Consider the following 13,423-nt stretch of genomic DNA (forward strand, 5'->3'; position numbering starts at 1 on the left):
TAATTCTTAACTTATTCCACATAGAAATCCTAAAATGGTCTCGACAATATTATTGACACCAATTTTTTTTTTTTTTTGTATACCTTGGTCGAGGCTCGTATGAGAGCTAACACACAACTCACAGCAAGGAGGCATGAGACAAGAGGGCTGGGAGTGGAAGGGACAAAACAGTGGGGAACAGACACATTAGGTGAACTGTGGAAGGCAGAGGGATGGGGATGGGACGGGGAACATGGCGAAGAGAAGATGGACATTACAGGGACTTTCAGGAAGGAAAGCAGGGGAATTGAAGGAAGTGGGCTTGGGTGGATTATCGGGGGTAGAAAAGATCGAGGATTTGGATGGGGGAAGATAAGAGGTGGTGGTGAACAGCTGTTTTGAATGCCTGGAGGGAAGAATGGGAAAGAATAGAGTGAGGAAGTTTATTCGAAAGGCGGGAAAAAAGAGGAATGAAAGAGTGAAGATGAGCAGTGATTCGTGATTTTGGTAGTTTTACCAGAAGGGGGTTGTTGGCGGACCTTGAGCGCCCTGTGGAAATGTGGTGGGGACAAATCGCAGAGAGAGCAGGGGGGGCAAGGCTGGAGAGGAGTCGGTAGAAGACAGAAAGACCACCGACCAACCTGCGGTGATTGAGTGAGAGGCCCAAAGACTCAGCTATTAGGAGTTGTTAGAAATAATTTGATTTAAAGCGGGTGATTCTCCTTTCCTTTGGAATTGAACTCACCTGTGGTGAGCTGCAGGTGCCTGCGAAATAAAAAAAAATCACTCATGCAACCAGTTTTAAGAGAGAAATGAAGTCATTCTACTGTTTTGTGTCTCTGTGTGTACCGCAATGATCATGGAGAAAAGAAAGAAAAACAGAGAATTGTCTGAGGAGGTCAGACACAAGATTGTAGCCAAGCATGGACAATCTCAAGGTTACTTGTCCATCTTCAGAGACTTGATGTTCTTGTGTCCACCGCACACAATGTTATCAGGACGTTTCTGGCCCATGGCACTGCAGCCAACCTCCCTGGACGTGGTCACAAGAGAAAACTTGATGGAAGATTTCAGTGAAGGATTGTTCGAATGGTGGAGAAAGCACCTTGATCAACTGCCAAACAGATTCAAGCTGACCTTCAGACACGAGGTACGACGGTTTAAACTCGCACAATCCATCGCCAACTAAATGAAAGGGGGTTCTATGGTGGGAGACACAGGAGGACCCCACTGATGAGAGAGACAAAAGAAAGCCCGACTGGAGTTTGCCAAAACACACCTGAACAAGCCAAAATCATTCTGGGAAAATGTCCTGTGGACAGATGAGACCAAATTCGAGCTTTTTGGTGAAGCTCATCATCTCTATTTCCCTCAAATATTTTCACTCTCAAATCAAATAACAGCACACGTATTTTTCACCCTCAAAGGAAATTACTCGATTGATTTTCTGATCGAGATCTCAATACGTTTGTACATTAACTTTGTACGAAACAAAGTGACGGAGGTATCAACATGCGAACTCCCACGTCCCCTTAATTTAGTCTAACAGTCTTATTCTCATTTTCAAGAAGTTGAAAAGAGAGGAGAGGAAACCAAGAAGTTTTTATTTTTATTTATTATTTTCAGCAGCGTCTCACGTAGCGAACACTGCTCTCAGAACGCTCGGCGTTGTTCTTCTCCTTCTTCTTGTGAAGACAAAACCTTTATATTCGGACTCGGCTCTTTTATATACACGATCCGGATCTCCTTAAATACTAAACACTTGTACACATCCTCACATAGACGGTGCCTTTTGAAAGCGTCTATCATGAACTTTTAAATATATTCGGACATTTGCTTTAATGTTTCGAAAAGTTCACGTCACTATTTAAAGATTATTTCATTTAATGTATTGTAAATTCGTAAATACATTATTTATTTTGTAAATACGTAAATACACCATGACGGGTCTCGCTATTGGCTTATTCAAGGAACGTGACGAAATATCGCAAGTTGTTGTTGTTTTTTTTGTTGTTTTTTTTTAGCCGACAAATCCTTTGAGGATAATTTTCGGACACTGCTCTTGGACACATTTGTCCTTGTTTAATATTATAAAGAGGATTTTTTTTTGAAGAAAAGGGATTCATCCCGGTATGATACTTATGTCTTGTGGATTTGTGGCCCTGAAAAAGGGCTGTTTGAATTTGATGAAGCTTTTCAGCTCAACCCGAGGAAATCCTCGTCAATGCTTTCCTCGTCGAAGACGGCACGTAACTGCTTGTCCGAATCAGGGTAGAGCAAGTCCACGTCGCTTTCACTATCATTTGTAGCCTTCTCCTCCCAAGCTTGCTACAAGTGAGGAACAGGCAATACCTATTGAGGTCACACCACCAGTTGAACAACCTGTTCCCCTCGATCAGCATGTTAATAGATGGATGCCTTCTCCATCAGTCGAAAAAAACATCTCATCCGATTAAAAGGGCCAGGAGATTTCCAGTGTTAGAAAGGAAGAAAACTCATTGAACAGTATTGAATCTGTCAAAATACCAGGGGTCTGTTAAATGACAAATCGTCTCTCCGAACTCCTGTAATTTATTACGTCATCCAACTGAGTTACTTTGAGGAGAGTCAAAATATGGAAAAATTGCCGTGTACCCCCAAAAAATTGGAAGAAAACGTTTTATGGTATTTTTCTTTTCTATTAGGTCTACAGAACAACATATCAAAAGTTGCTAAAAATTGGACCAAAATAAAGGGTCTCGATATGAGGTTAGAAAAAGATGGGAGCCAATGTGAGAACATGTCTGATATCTACTCAAATCTGATGAATTGAACACTTTCCGATCACTTTAATCCTTTGAGGATAATTTTTGGGAGATAATATGACTTTCAGTGAGCTCAATCTGTTGGGGGCCAGAGGAGTAATGATGAATGGGAGTGACCTGAAAGAGGTCTTGGAGACGATTTCCGGTGAAAACGCTGTGGTTCATCACATGATGAATGGAAAAGCTTTGCAGCACCAATTTTGGGGACACCTCTTTGTTTGTCAGTGTCTGATGCACCACGATCGCAGCTAAAGTCATTGCAGATGAGCCAGGATTTGAGATCCTCGTGCAAAAATTTGACAGTCAATATACGATGTCAGATGGGAGTTCAATAGACTTGGAAACATCACTCAAAATTGATTGTATCAAATGGATTTCCCAAACACTAGTTTCCAAAAAGTCTGAATTATCTAACAGTTAAGTTCAAAAACGAGCAAATTATGGCTGAACTATCTGCAAATGTTGGGAGTGGCCTGGGAGCTTGTCGAGGCCGATTGCACAGGGTCGTAGCAAATGCAACTCCACACTATATCTGTCTGCTTACCGATATTTGCTGTTGCTGGACATCCCAACCATCTGCAATCTGCTTATCTTTACCTGCAGAAGATGCAGGCGTGAGAAACTGAAAACTCTGCAGTATTTTCGAAATTCAGAAACGGATTCCACGTGATTAAACGCACCGACCAACGCTGGGCTTGCCTTGGATCAGACTTGGTGATCAAACAGACCCTGATCCGGTCCATTAATTGTTCAGGGGGCCTGACAAGAGAAAGTGGAATGACTGAACATCAAAGAGCTGTTTGGACAATGTCGTCTCCGGTATCCTCCAGCTACAGCTACGCCATGCAGGAATTCTGTCGAACCTTATACACAATGAGCGAACAGCACAAAGAGGAATCTGCATCACAAATAGACATGGACACGATGGACTTGGCCAAAATTGCCACAAAGCTTGAACAACATTCTCCATTCTCGGATGAGGTGACCCTTCGTGACATCATCACAGATATAAATGCTAATGAGGATGTCAATGTGCAAGACCTTTTCATTGTTGACAGAAACACAGTGAATAAAATGGAAGGACAATCTGTCTTCTCATATTCGCACAAATGAAACACTACAGTGAGGACACTAACATCAGCCCAGGCCAAAAAAGATCACCAAGGATTGAGCCATTGATCCAGCACTGTTATTTCAGAGGTTCCTTGTGGTATCTCAGCAGGAAAATCTGTGCCTAGATGAGGGAATGAAATGTGAACTTTCCCCATATCCTCCATCCTTGTTTGAAGCAAAGAATCGTGTGCAGAATCCAGAAAAAGCACAACTTCTGGACGCCATACAATGGCATGTTACTTCATCAGAAGATGCAGTTATTCAGTCCATTCCAGAGACTGATCGCTATGTTCTAGATGGTGGTTCACTTCTACATCGACTGAAATGGACCGAAGGCAGCACCTCCAGCTCAATTGCCGATGCCGACGCGTCTTTCACATCAGACCTGTCCGGCAATGCCACCGTTGTCTTTGATGGATATGATGGAGGACCAAGTACAAAGGACAATACGAATCAGCGACAAAGTCGAGCTCTGGTTTTGAAAAAGGTAAACATATCGGATACAACAACATTCGTTGGGAGAAAGGAAGATTTCCTCTCAAATGTTATGAACAAACAGGACCTCATACACTTGATCTCTGAACACTTGCGGCAGAAAAGCTGTCATGTCATCCAAGCTGAAGGAGATGCAGACTTGGACATCGTGAAAGCATCCGTCACAATCACAATGACATCCTCCAATGCAACAACCCTGATCGGAGAAGACACGGATCTGCTGGTATTGCTGCTGTATCATGCAACTTCTAAGGACTGCAAGTACCTGTACTTCAGGTCAGACAAGGGGAAACCAAATGTTTATAAAATCGAAGTTCTGAAACGGTTACTTGGTGATGATGTCTGCTCTGATCTACTGTTTGCTCATACTTTCTCTGGATGTGACACTACTTTGAGAATCTTTGGGATGGGGAAGAAATCTGTTTTCCAAAAAGTCATCAAGGGTGAATCTGTCTTGCGTGCCTGTTCACAGGTCTTTTGCACACCAATGGCAGATCAATTTACTGTAGAAACCACTGGTTGCAAGGCAATGGTGTCCTTGTTTAACGGAACCCAATCTGACTCTTTGGCATCATTACGCTACAAGTTCCTTTGCATGAAAGTGGCCGCAGAGACCTTCGTGACAACCAAAAGACTGCGTCCAACAACCTCGGTCACAAACCTTCACTCTCGGCAGACGTACCGACAAGTCATGGTTTGGATGGGCAAGGAAGACGGCATGAACCCTACTGAATGGGGCTTGGATGTGCAAGAGGACAAAAATATTCCACTCCTGATGGATCAGAGCCCTGCACCAGACATTCTGCTCAAAATGATCCATTGCAACTGCACTACAGGATGGAGCATACTGAAATGTAGCTGTAATAAACATGGCCTTGAATGGACCAGAGCTTGTGGACCTTGCCAAGAAGGCAACTGTGGTTATGTGGTTACTGAGCCAGTTTCAGATGATGAAAATGAAGACTAAATATTCGGTGGAAGGTACGTTGGAACATACGCTCGACAGATCAAAACTAATTTCTCGAGGGTAGACTGTGTAACACTTTTGGTATTTTGGAGTATTTTAATCAGTTTTTGTTTGGATGTCAATCGTCCATTTAGTTATTTTTACTGACGCCATATTTAGACCCTTTGTGGTAGTCCATTTTTGGTAACTTTTAATATGTTGTTCTGAAGACCAAATAAAACAAAAAGATTCCATAAAACGTTTTCTTGCAATTTTTTGGGGGTCATGTGACATATTGATCCTACTATTTTATCCCGGCTCAATGATAAACTTCCCAGTCATGAACTCTGGTATATATATGATGTGATTTCTTTCCAGGGAAGTCTTTCATCGACCGCATTACAGATGAGATGGAAGGAAAACATAATTTAGTCATTGTGATTTTCATGATTTGTTTTTCGAGACAAATAAGTCCTGAGACCTCTGAGTGTGAGACCTGAGAATGCTAATTATTATGAGACCTCCATTTTAATTTACTTCTTTCCATCCATGAAGTGCTGCTTCATCAGGATTAAGATTACCACACCTGTTTGGTTAAGTTTTTAAAAGGGGACAGTGGGTGTCTTGGGCTGGCAGAATGGCCCACAGGTTGGTACACTCACTTTTAAGCTGTCCAGCCTAGCTTTGAATCCAAACCCAGCTTTAAACTGTCATCCCAGTGTTTCACAGGCAGGGTGATTCATAAATGTGTGTTCCGTCGCTTGGTTGGACGTAAACATACACGTCCCATCTCCTGGGATTAGTTGGTGGACGTTAAAGATCCCACGGTGTCCTTTTTGAAGAGTAGGTGAGCTATCGCTGGCACCATGAACAAATTAAAAATTCCTGATAGAATCAGCAGAGGGTATTGCATCAGTTGCACAGCTGTACCCCCAGCCAATGATGCTACACAGACAGTAGAAGAAGCAGCTGTGTCTTGAGCTTGCTTTACCATAGCTTGTGTTTTTCCCCAAGTTGATGACGTGTTAATGTGGGGGTTTTGGGTGCTCCACGAATGTGCGTCGAGGAGCTTGGTGTGATGAGAATAAACCACCTGATCCACACACTTGTGGGGGTAATTCATGAGTCTATGGATACGATAACCCTGGAAGTTTGACATTGAGAGTGTTGTCGTGATTTTTCCACTCTCATCAACAGTGTGGGTATTCCATATTCTCGTCCTCACTGAGTAACTCCAAGATTTTGAGAGATCAAGAGGTGAGGGACAGATTATAAACTCGAAATTTCATTGGCCATGACGATTACCATGGATATCCTGGGGGTCAATATGAACGGTAAGATTAAAAACAATGATTTCGGAGGTGAAAGGTTCAACAAAGGTCATTAAAAACCACTTGGGTTATTCGAAGGACAGCATCCAGGAATTATACTTTTCTTATCGAACAAGTGTGTTCTCATCACTTTACATTGAGACCAATTTACCTGAATTTGTGTCAGAGTTTAAACACCTGTGTTAAATAATTTAATACAACATCAATCCCTGGAGAGTGAGATTAAAATTCAGTTTATACCCTCAACTATCAATCTGAAATTGCAAAATCGAGTTATCACCTTTACTCATACTGTTTATCGAAACACATTTCAACACCCAAATTACTCCCAACCCCTAGTTTGTTGTTGTTGTTGGTTGTTGTTGTTGGTTGTTGTTGCTTTAACTAAAAATTGTATTGCAGTATAAACATAAAACTGTTATTTCCGACCTTCATGCCTTCTTTTCCATCTGAACCTGGCAGTCCCAGCTCACCCGGTGGGCCAGGAGGGCCAGGGTGACCCCGCTCTCCCATGGGTCCAGTCTGGCCTGTTGAACCCTAAAAAGCAATGAGAAAAAACAAAACTTACAAAAAATACAATTACAACTCTAAAACTGTCATTTAATTAACATAATGATAACACTGATCACAAATAACACCTGTGATCAAGTCCAATTATATTGTCACTTCAACACTTCACTCCAACAATTATACACATGCGTACACAATGACCCGCACACACACAGTTGTAAATTTACACACATTTAATGTGCACACATACATCGAAACAACTGTGTAAACACACACACACACACACACACACACACACACACACACACACACACACACACACACACACACACACACACACACACACACACACACACACACACACACACCAAGGATTCAATTCCTGCCACTCATTAATTCTTCCACTCTTGTGGATAAAAGGACAATAATACATGTGAAGAGTGAAAGGAAGCAGACTTCCCATGTCCTCAGAAGGATGTTGTGAGTGCTGCATCTAATATCTCGAAGATTCACCAATTGTGAAATCAGACAGAACACACTCATATATCATCGTCTATCAATGCGAAATAAATCATTCCATCACTGTCTGTGGCATGAAGGCTTCCAGGAAAATATATTATTGATGAACTTGCTCTTGTCTTTACCTGAGGTCCAATGACTTCTGGAGGACCAGGTGGCCCAGTTTTTCCTTGAAATCCCTGAAGGAAAGAAAAGAGAAAACAATTGTACACCTTATGGTTCCATTGGTGTTGGTTGGTTCCATTAAACCAAGAAGAGAACGGGAAGCAAGTTGGTTCCATTAAAAGTTCCACTCATTTTAAAACACACTGAATCTTCGTTGCGTATGTGAATGCGATGCAAATTCCACTCCGATCCTGAGATCTCTGCACAAATAAATAAACAAATAAAAAATTTAAGCAACAAAACCAACCCAAACTGCCTTCCAAGAACTGCTCCCTCCAAAGAACTCCCAACTCTGAATTATGAACCCTCCGAACTCGACAACTCTGCAAACACTCACACTCTGAGGCTCTGAGTGGGGCGGGGCTGACGCGCTGATCGTCCTGATTGGACAGGGACCTCCATGGATCCGCCCTTTCTGGGCGAGGTTATGGTCGAGCACGGAAAACCCCGCCCCCTCTACGCCTGTCTGTTCCCCTCTTGCTGGAGAAACGACGATGTGTTGGAATTCAGACCAATTCGAGGAAGTCGAACCAAGCACGTGAGGACCTTTCCTCGTCTACTACAACCGCGAGACGAGGGCGCAAGCGCTGAAAGACACTGTGGCCGCAAGTGGAGGAGATCTGGAGATTTAAATAACCGAACTATAAAACAAGTTTGAAGACGACGATGGTTCACGAGCGGTATTTGACGATGCAGATTGTTTCAGAAGTCAAGGATGAGACAAAGTGATAATTTTTGACCAAGTTATAATTAATTATCGTGGCCTTCCATCAACAGCTGCAAAGTGTCGAAAACCCGGTTTCGTTCAACAACTTTCAAAATTTGACCTTTGCAAAACCTTTAAAGGTCACAAAACAATGTTGTGGAAAGGAAACAGGATACGTGCTATAGCTTATTGGAGTTAGTTCGTCAAAGAAGGTCGAAAACCCGGTTCGATTCCAAAAACTTTGAAAATTTAACCTTTGTGACCTTTGAAGGTCAAAGGTCAAGGATTATTTGGTGCAAAACTTCCTCTGGAACATTCCAGGAACAATATAACGTCATATAGGCTATATGGGATTTTGCACTCCTCAGATTATCCATACTTTGATGAAATCAGCGTAAAAACTAGAGGGGGAGCACTCGGGAGAGTGCAAAACCTCTGCCGCCAATACTGCTGGGTCACTCAAGTGAACCTTTTATCATATTCATGAAATATGATGTCAACAGTGCTGACAGTTATAGTTCTTTTCTCCAACATTTTTTTTTGGGGTGGGGGGGTTGGAAATCACTTAAAACATGTAGAAATGCAAAAAAAAGAAATCGAAATTTTGATGAAAAAAAAGTTGCAAAAAATTTTTTTTTTCTCGAACAATTATTTGGGGGGGGGGTTGGAAATCACTTAAAACATGTAGGAATGCAAAAAAAAACATTTTTTTTTCTCTAACAATTTTTTTTCTCCAACAATTTTTTTTGGGGGAGATGGAAATCACTTAAAACATGTAGAAATGCAAAAAAAAAAAATTTGTCTTTTTTTGGGGGGGTAACAATTTTTGGGTGGTTGGAAATCACTTAAAACATGTAGAAATGCAAAAAAAAAAAAAATTTTCTCAAACAATTTTTGGGGGGGTTGGAAATCACTTAAAACATGCAGAAATGCAAAAAAAATTCAACATTTTTTTTGGGGGGGGACCAAGTCCAAAATTTAATGGCATGGTCCTTGGACCATACCTAACCCCCCCCCCCGCCCCACCAAGTTTCGTTGAAATCCGTCGAGGAGTTTTTCCGTAATACTGTTCACAAACAAACAAACAAACAGAAAGGGGAGAAAACAGCAACCTCCATCAATCTTCGAAGATGGCGGAGGTTAACAAACTTGAAGGAGGCGCCACGGGCAAGGTGTTCGAGATAGAGCAAAATGGTTTCAATAATTTAGGTGGGGAATGACCTCAGGATTATGCATAAAAAATATTGTCATCCTCGCTCTCAAAGTTTGGGCGATCGAATGATTTTTACATTAAAATTCGCAGTTTTCTAAGTTTTTGGCCTTGTGACCTTGACCTTGGGACGAAAATGAAAAATCAGACAAGGACAAGTTTTAGGTAATTCATTTTGCTATTCAAATACCGAAGAACCCATTGCATTCAGTCAATTCCTTCCTCTCCCCCGCCACACTTTCCCCCTCCCCTCCCCTCTCTCACCCCTATCACTCTCTATCATCCCTATCCCTCACTATCCCACCCCTATTCTTCTCTCTCCAACCTTCTTCCTCCTCTATCCTTCCCCTCCCCCCTCTCTCCCACTTCCCCTCTCACCTCCATCCACTCTCACCTCCCTCCTCGCCTCTATCCTTCCCATCCCTCCTTTCCCTCGTCACCTCCCTCCTCTCCCTCTTCCCCTTCCCCCTCTCCCTCCTATCTTGAATATCACCATCAGCGAAGCGACAGGTAGTATTTGCTGGTAAACAAGTAAACAAACACGAATTAAGCTTTAAATTTTACATTTTCACACTTTCCTCAATTAAAAGAGGTTATGATTAACTTTAAATTATTTAATGAGTCAGGTGGTCATGAGAATTCAAGTCCCTGACCCTCAGTGATGGGTAATGTTGTTAAACGTGTCCATTATGATCCATCCATGAAGACCACACTGTACAGAGAGAGCATCAGTGCTGCTAGAGCAGTTACCTGGGTTATTGGACACAATCCTGGACAGGTGACCACTCTGACACAGGATACTCAAACGGCTCAATCATCCAGCAAGCTGGTATCACTGCCAACCTCAGAAGGATGACAAGCTGAGTCAACCCCACCTGGTATTAATTCAACAGCCAAGTGGGATTTGAACTGAGGACCCATGTAAACCAAGCCCACCACCCCAACCATTAAACCAACACCAGGTATACTTTTATATTTTATCGGTACAAACACACCTATCCCGTAACAATGGTTTCATAACAGTTCTTACAGCAGGTCAAAAGGTCGAGATCACAGCTTGAGGTTAAAATTTCGTGAAAAATGATTTTGGGTCAAACTTTGACCTTGAACTTGTGACTTCCATCCATCAAGCAAAATTAATTCGTTTCCTGGTAAACTCTCACTAACTCTGCTTTACAAACAGCCGACTGGTTTAGTGGTAACTAAGTTCAACCTTCACATCTTTAAATATAATATTGAACATAATTTGGCCTAAAATAAGGTTGTTACAGGACGAGCTATAAACTCCCAACCTGGTGATGCACAGGGAAGGTGTTGCATCAGTGAGCATACCTTCCTCTGAAAGCAAAGGTAAGTATCTTGTCTTCTCATCCAGTGATTCATCGAGGACGTGAAAGATGCCACTGCAGTCCTCAAGAACAGGCCATTGTGTGCCGGTGCAGAGGCCCAGAATCACAAGTAAATCTTCATCTGATTTGTTGTAAACGAGATTAAAGAGGAATGAAGTGATGAGGTATAAAATGATGTCATACATGTACAAGAGGGAGGGTAACATGTCATGATGGGATTTCCATTCATAATTCAATTCCGGCTCCGCTCCAGACATCGTGACTTTCACTAAATCAATGAGTTTCTATGTTAGTACACAGCACGGATCAGTACGGGAAACACAAGTTCTCGGTACGGAGTGAACGTCACGTACCGGTTCTCGGGTGAACCGACCATGGACCCGCGGTCTTCCGGAGAACCTCCCGGGGATCCCGAGGTGTAAGCTCTGAGATCTCGGGTCATGGTGGACCGCACGTCGTGTCGGTGAAGGACGGTACGCTGTGGTAACCGAGTGAAGAGCGCGAGCTGTTTGGGGAAAAAGCGAACAGGGAGATCGCGGTGTCTGATTGGTTCCCGCCACATCACGTGTCCATGATTTAAAATAAATACAAAGATTGAAAGTTTCGTTTTAACGGATTGTTTGTGTTTCACATTGTGTTGTGAAAGTGGAAAATCGAGTCCGAGTTCGTCGATGATTATTCCCTCGATACGAATCAACGTTCTTTATTTTCTGTTTTTGTCTTTATCGACAATCTTCCCTCCATAACGGAGTTATATATGGGTATGTGGGTATGTAGGTGGGTATGTATCATCTACTCCTCCGGGAGGATTTGACCGAGGAAGCTGAAACTTTCAGGGATTAATGAGGGAACCCCGACATTGTGTCTGTGCAAGTTCCGATTGATTCCATCAACTTTTGAGGAAAAAGTTAATTCAGGACCCTTCGGGACCCCCATTCATGATGATAGAAGGAAAACCACGGGGAAACCTTCCCGGGTCAGATTATGGTCACGTGTGTCCGAGTGGTGCTCAGGTTTCGTACACCAGACGACGGTCTCCTTGGGTTAACCTGAGGCTGTCCTTCGGGTGAGTGCCTGGAATGTCCTTTCCATAAGAGAGGATGATCACCTGTCTCTGTTATGGCGGACGAGCTCGAAATGAAATGACGGACGAGTTTGAAATGGTGAATGAGCTCGAATTGGCGGACAAGTTTTAAATGGAGGACGAGCTCAAAATGGCGGACGAGCCCAAAATGGCGGACGAGCCCGAAATGGCGGACGAGCCCTAAATGGCGGACGAGCCCGAAATGGCGGACAAGCCCGAAATGGCGGACAAGACAGAAATGGCGGACGAGCCCGAAATGGCGGACGAGCCCAAAATGGCGGACAAGCCTGAAATGGCGGACAAGCCCGAAATGGCGGACGAGCTCAAAATGGCGGGCGAGCCCAAAATGGCGGACGAGCCTGAAATGGCGGACGAGCTTGAAATGGCGGACGAGCTCGAAATGGCGGACGAGCTCGAAATGGCGGACGAGCACGAAATGGCGGACGAGCTCGAAATGACGGATGAGCTCAAAATGCCGGGCGAGCACGAAAAGCGAAACAGCTTGGAGGGAAGTGTGCATACTTCTCGAGTATCCTATCAACCTTTGCTTCGAATTTAAAGATGCATATAGAAATTTGACTGACTGCAAACTGATTAATAATAGCCCTTCTCTCCAGATCAAACTGAATACTTTGACCATGTAATCATGGAGAATCACAGCTTGACTTCTTCATCGAGCAGGTGGTTAGCCTTACAGTGGAAATCTTTTGGTTTTTGGGTCACTTAGTGTGAGCAGAAACTTATTTTGGAGGAAAGGAAGTTCATATTGTACAAGACATATTGAGTTTATATTGTAACATTAGGAAATCAAGACAAGAGGAAAAAGCCTTTTGGTCCATGATGCATGTGCCACAGCATCGTGACAGCAATCTCACTGAACATCAGACACGTGGAGAATGGTTGAATTCGAAACATTTCGATGCTCCATGGGACCAACCACAATCTCTTATAAGGCTGAATGGTCCTGTTTTCTTCCGAGTAGCCCTCTCCACTCACCAGAAGGTTATTTTATTCTGTACGACAATACGACCCCCCCCACCTCCCCTCCCACCCTATCTCAACCCCAACACACACTCCTCGTCCTCATACATTTCTCTTGAAGATGAGCACTTTCTCAAACTCCCAAATCTCAAAATAAACTACATCCTGTCTAATTGGACAGATGATATCTGCGATTTGGCCTCCAAAGCCCACTGCTGCCTTGTGATTCTG

At 43.0% G+C, this 13,423-nt stretch overlaps 1 protein-coding gene across 22 annotated transcripts in view; it reads right to left on the reverse strand.

The window, feature by feature from the left end:
* Positions 1–13,423, reverse strand: part of LOC147007596 (uncharacterized) — an 89,034-nt gene that overhangs the window by 50,634 nt on the left and 24,977 nt on the right. For 14 of the 22 annotated variants that reach the window (XR_015054088.1, XR_015054089.1, XR_015054082.1 and 11 more), the window contains 2 exons: positions 7,823–7,876; positions 7,098–7,205 (listed from right to left, as the gene is read on the reverse strand). Coding sequence is in view for 12 of the 22 variants with exons in the window: in XM_085866799.1 (XP_085722925.1) it covers positions 7,098–7,205; positions 7,823–7,876 (162 nt within the window). In the remaining 10 variants the exon portion in view is untranslated. The other 8 variants (XM_085866808.1, XM_085866806.1, XM_085866809.1 and 5 more) reach the window with 6 other exon arrangements.

This window comes from Eptatretus burgeri, unplaced genomic scaffold (assembly GCF_056783735.1).
Source record: "Eptatretus burgeri isolate ZD-2024b unplaced genomic scaffold, Ebu_testis_v1 Ebu_testis_scaffold_82, whole genome shotgun sequence".
NCBI lineage: Eukaryota > Metazoa > Chordata > Myxini > Myxiniformes > Myxinidae > Eptatretus > Eptatretus burgeri.